Source organism: Eimeria acervulina, genomic scaffold, assembly GCF_000499425.1.
Source record: "Eimeria acervulina Houghton genomic scaffold, Eah_scaff975, whole genome shotgun sequence".
NCBI lineage: Eukaryota > Apicomplexa > Conoidasida > Eucoccidiorida > Eimeriidae > Eimeria > Eimeria acervulina.
In genome coordinates this window covers 1-4625 of record NW_013549494.1, presented here as the reverse complement: position 1 = coordinate 4625, position 4625 = coordinate 1, and the positions used below count along the sequence as shown (strand labels likewise).

Sequence of the window (4625 nt, the reverse complement as noted above, 5' to 3'; positions counted from 1 at the left end):
GTAGCTCAGATGGAGCAAGTTAAGCTCGCCATTAGAGAAAAAGAACAAAAAGAAAGGTAGGGGGACGTGCTGCTGCAGCTGCTGTTGCTGCTGCTGTTGCTGCTGCTGCTGCTGCCTCTGCTGTTCTTGATTTTGCTGCTGTTGTTGATTCTCCTGCTGCTGTGGCCCTAGAGGAGACATGATGGCAGCAGCACTTGAGGAAGCGCGTCTTTGCTTCGACTGACGCGCAGCAGCAACTGCAGCAGCAGCAGCAGCAAGAGTTTCTTTTTTGCTGCTGCACGAGTCTGGACCGTGGAGCAGCCGCAAGAGCAACAGCAGCACAAGCATTAGCAGCAGCGTTAGCATTAGGAGCAGCATTAGCAGCAACGTTAGCATTAGGAGGAGCAGCAGCAGCAGCAGCAGCAGGAGCAGCATAATATGCTTGTGAGTGTGGCTGCTATAGGATGCGTCTGCTGAAGGAGAATGACATTGAAGCGTATACGAAGCTGGTGCAGCAAACAAAAAACGAGAGACTACAAGAGCTGCTGCGTGCAACAGAAGAATTTCTAGAGTCTCTTGGACGCAAGGTGCAGATACAGAAGATGGAGACAGACAGACTGCAGGCGCAGTCTCAGCTGTACGTACACCCCACAGTAACTGTCTCCTTTTCGGGCTTACGCTGTCTCCCCGTATAGCTTAATTGCTGCTGCAGCAGCAGCTGCTGCTGCTGCTGGTTGACTTGCTGCTTCTCCTGCCTGCTTTGCTGCTACTTTTGTTTCTAGTACTCGTGCTGCTCCTACTGCTGCTACTTCTCCCTCTCCTGCTGCTACTGCTGCTGCTGCTGCTACTGCTGCTGCTGCTGCTGCTGCTGCTGATGTTACTGCTGCTGCTGCTGTTGCTGCTGGTGCAGCGGTGGAAAGGGTGGAGAGAGCAGCAGCGAGTCTGCAGCAGGGGCGAAGACATCAGGCGAAGAAGAAAAGAAGAGAGACAGTTATTATACTCTCTCGCATGCAGTTCGTGAAGAAGTGCAGCAGCCTCAATCTCTAATTGGGGGCACCTTAATGCCTTATCAAATGGCTGGGCTGCAGTGGATGCTCTCGCTCTATAACAACAACCTACACGGCATACTAGGTCTGCTGCTGCTGCTGCTGCTGCTGCTGCTGCTGCTGCTGCTGCTGCTGCTGCTTCATGCGCTGATTGACCTGCTGTTGCTTCTGCTGCTGCATGCGGTGCTTGATATGCTGCATTTTCTGCTGCTGGTGAATGCTTTGATTGCCCTGTTGCTGCTGATCTGTCTGCTGCTGAATGCATGCGCTGCTTGACCTGCTGCTGCTGCTGCTGCTGCTGCTGTTGCTGTGACGTGTGTGTACAGCGGACGAGATGGGTCTAGGAAAGACGATTCAGACGATTGCATTGCTAGCCTATTTAAAAGAGTTTAAAAATAACGCAGGGCCTCATCTTATTATCGTCCCTCTCTCTACTCTCTCTAACTGGGCAGACGAATTGCAGCGATGGGCTCCTTCTTTAAAGGTTATGATCTTCAAGGTAATTATAATATTAATTATAATTATAATTATAATTATAATTGTTATTATTATTATATTAATAATTATATTAATAGTAATAATAATAATAGTAATTATAACAGTAATAATAGTAGTAATAGTTATAGTAATAATAATAATAATAATTATATTAATAATTATATTAATAGTAATAATAATAATAATTATAATAATGGTAATAATAATAGTAACATTTATAGTAATAATAATAGTTATAGTTATAGTAATAATAATAATAATGATAATACTAATACTAATAATAGACGTTTATATTAAGTATCATTGATATAGATTATAATAATGCATATATATATATATATATTTATGCTTTATTTATATATTTTATATATATTTATATTAATAGGTATGCATTAGTTTGTGTTGTCTGTTCGTTTGTTATTTTTATTATTATTATCTTTGGGGCTTTTTATGATATTCAAGGCAGTGTTTATTATATTATTATAATTGTCTCTTATATATATATGTATATATATGTATATGTATATTATATATATATACATATATACATATCTATGTATATATATATATATATATATACATATATTTATATACATATATATATATACATATATACATATATACATATATTGTATTGTCTGTTCTTTTGCTATTATTAATTAGGGTTATTTCTCTGAGAATTTGTTTTGTTTTAGTTTGTATTCATTTTGTCTTGTAGACGAAAATAATATTATTTAGTATATTTGTTTGTAATTATTATGATTAATATAATAAGTACAGCATTTATATAAATATATTAATATATATTTATTTGCTATTCAGTATATTGATGTGTTATGTGCATGCACTTCATTATTAATAGCATTATTAATATTAATATTATTTTTGTAGTATTAGTTATATTATTTTTATAGTATTAATATATTACATTACTGTGAATAATAATAATATTATGTTGGGTTAATATAATATAAATTTTTATACTTACACCGATGAATGCATTAATATAAAAATATTAATATTTATATTAGTATATTAATATAATATTATTATATTACATTAGTATTATTTTTTCTTACTATAATGATATTGCTTCATCATGAGTATAAATAGTATTATCAATATTCATATTAATACAGACGTAAATGCATTAGTATAACATAGGGTTTAGGGTCGGGGGCTAGGGTTTAGGGTTTAGGGTTTAGGGTTTAGGGTTTGTGTTTTAGGGGGCTCGTTTGGAGCGTCGTCAGCTGCAGCGTCAGCTTAAGCAAATAGATTTTAATGTTTGTCTGACTACATTTGATCTTGCTATAAGAGAAAGAAACGCACTTGCAACCCCCAGCTGGAGAGTAAGTAAAAGGAGACTGTCTCCTTCTCACTCAGGTGTATATTTGTCTCCTTCGCTCTCTTCGCTGTCTCCGCTGCTCTCTCTGTCTCTTCTTCCGTTCTTTTGTCTCCTTCGCCTGCCCTCTTCTCCAGCATCAAATAAAGAAATATATGTTTTGTGTTATATATATATATATATATTCTTCGTTGTTCGCTTCTCATATAAATAACATATACCTACATATATATATATATATATATATTTTTGTATGTAGTCTTTGCGTTGGTTTCCAGCGTAAGTATCTGTTGTTTTTATTGTTTATTGAATATATATTATTTATTGTTTGTCTCTGTCACAAATATGCACAGGGTTTATTATATATCTACCTATATATATATATAGATACATAAATCATTATATTTGTTTATTTATATATATTTGTTTATACATATATATTTTATATATATATATATATTTTTAGGTGTATATAATATACTGTTGTTGCTGCAGCACTTGGTAGTGGACGAGGGTCATCGAATGAAGAACAGCAAATCGAAGTTTCATTTATCTGTCTCTTCTTTTTCTGCTTCTCATCGTCTCCTTTTAACGGGCACCCCTCTTCAGAATAATTTAACAGAGCTTTGGTCTCTCCTCAACTTTCTTCTTCCTAAGATCTTCTCATGTGCAGATGACTTCGAGAGGTTTGCAATACACCTCAACAGGGTTTAGGGCTTAGGGTTTAGGGTTTAGGGTTTAGGGCTTATGAGGAGGTGCGGGGGCAGTTCAGTGCTGTTTGCGGTTTACTTTAGGGTCTAGGGTTTAGGGTTTAGGGTTTAGGGTTTACGGGGGTATGGATTAGGGTTTCAGTGCTTTGTGTGGAGGGGATAAGGCTTGGGGGTTCGTAGGGCTTACTTTAGGGTTTAGGGTTTAGGGTTTGAGTGTTTAGGGTTTAATTTGTTTATTGTGTCTGTGTATTGTGTCTCCTGTCTCCTTTTCACTCGTTGTGTGTCTGTCTGGCTCGTTTAATGTGCTGTCTCCTTTATTTATTTATTTATTTATTTATTTGTTTGTTTGTCTGAGGAGACACTTCATTTGTCTCTATATATATTTTGTCTCTTTATATTACTAAGGAGACAGTTTATTTGTCTCTTTCTTCTCTTTGTTTTACTACGGAGACACCTTCTTTGTGTCTTTTCTTTTATCTTTTCTCTGTCTCTTTATTTAAATAAGGAGACAGTTTATTTGTCTCTTTATTGTTCTTTATTTGACTAAGGAGACAGTTGATTAGTCTTTTTCTTTTCTTTATATATATATGACTAAGGAGACAGTTGATTTATCTCTTTCTTCTCTTTATATGACAAAGGAGACAGTTTATTTATTTGTTTATTTTGTCTGTCTCTTTATTGCAGGTGGTTTAGTCAGCCCTTTGAGGTGCACGGGATGTCTCCAGATAGAAGTCAGGAGACAGCCAATGGGGGAAGCTCTTTATTAAATGAAGAAGAGCAGCTGCTTGTTATTCATCGTTTGCATGCAGTCTTAAGACCCTTTCTTTTAAGAAGAATTAAAAAGGATGTTCTTAAAGACATGCCGGAGAAAAAAGAATACTTAGTGCATATCCCCCTCACAGAGTGGCAAAGACTTGTATATAAAAATCTACAAGATAAAGGACTCACGTACAAACCCTAAACCCTAAACCCTAAACCCTAAACCCTTAACCCTATAATTGTGTATGCGCGTTTGTTTCTGCATCCTTGTCTTTTAATATCGCCAGAACT

At 36.2% G+C, this 4625-nt stretch overlaps 1 protein-coding gene across 1 annotated transcript in view; it reads left to right on the top strand.

Moving 5' to 3' along the window:
• EAH_00053190 (SNF2 family N-terminal domain-containing protein, putative) overlaps positions 1-4491 on the top strand; it is a gene marked incomplete at both ends in the record, with an annotated part of 7910 nt that extends 3419 nt beyond the window's left edge. Inside the window, 6 exons of the mRNA XM_013394028.1 lie at positions 443-616; positions 890-1110; positions 1352-1524; positions 2750-2872; positions 3710-3747; positions 4260-4491. Coding sequence (XP_013249482.1) covers positions 443-616; positions 890-1110; positions 1352-1524; positions 2750-2872; positions 3710-3747; positions 4260-4491 — 961 coding nt within the window. The remainder of the gene's footprint in view (positions 1-442; positions 617-889; positions 1111-1351; positions 1525-2749; positions 2873-3709; positions 3748-4259) is intronic.
• Between the last annotated feature and the right edge of the window lie 134 nt (positions 4492-4625).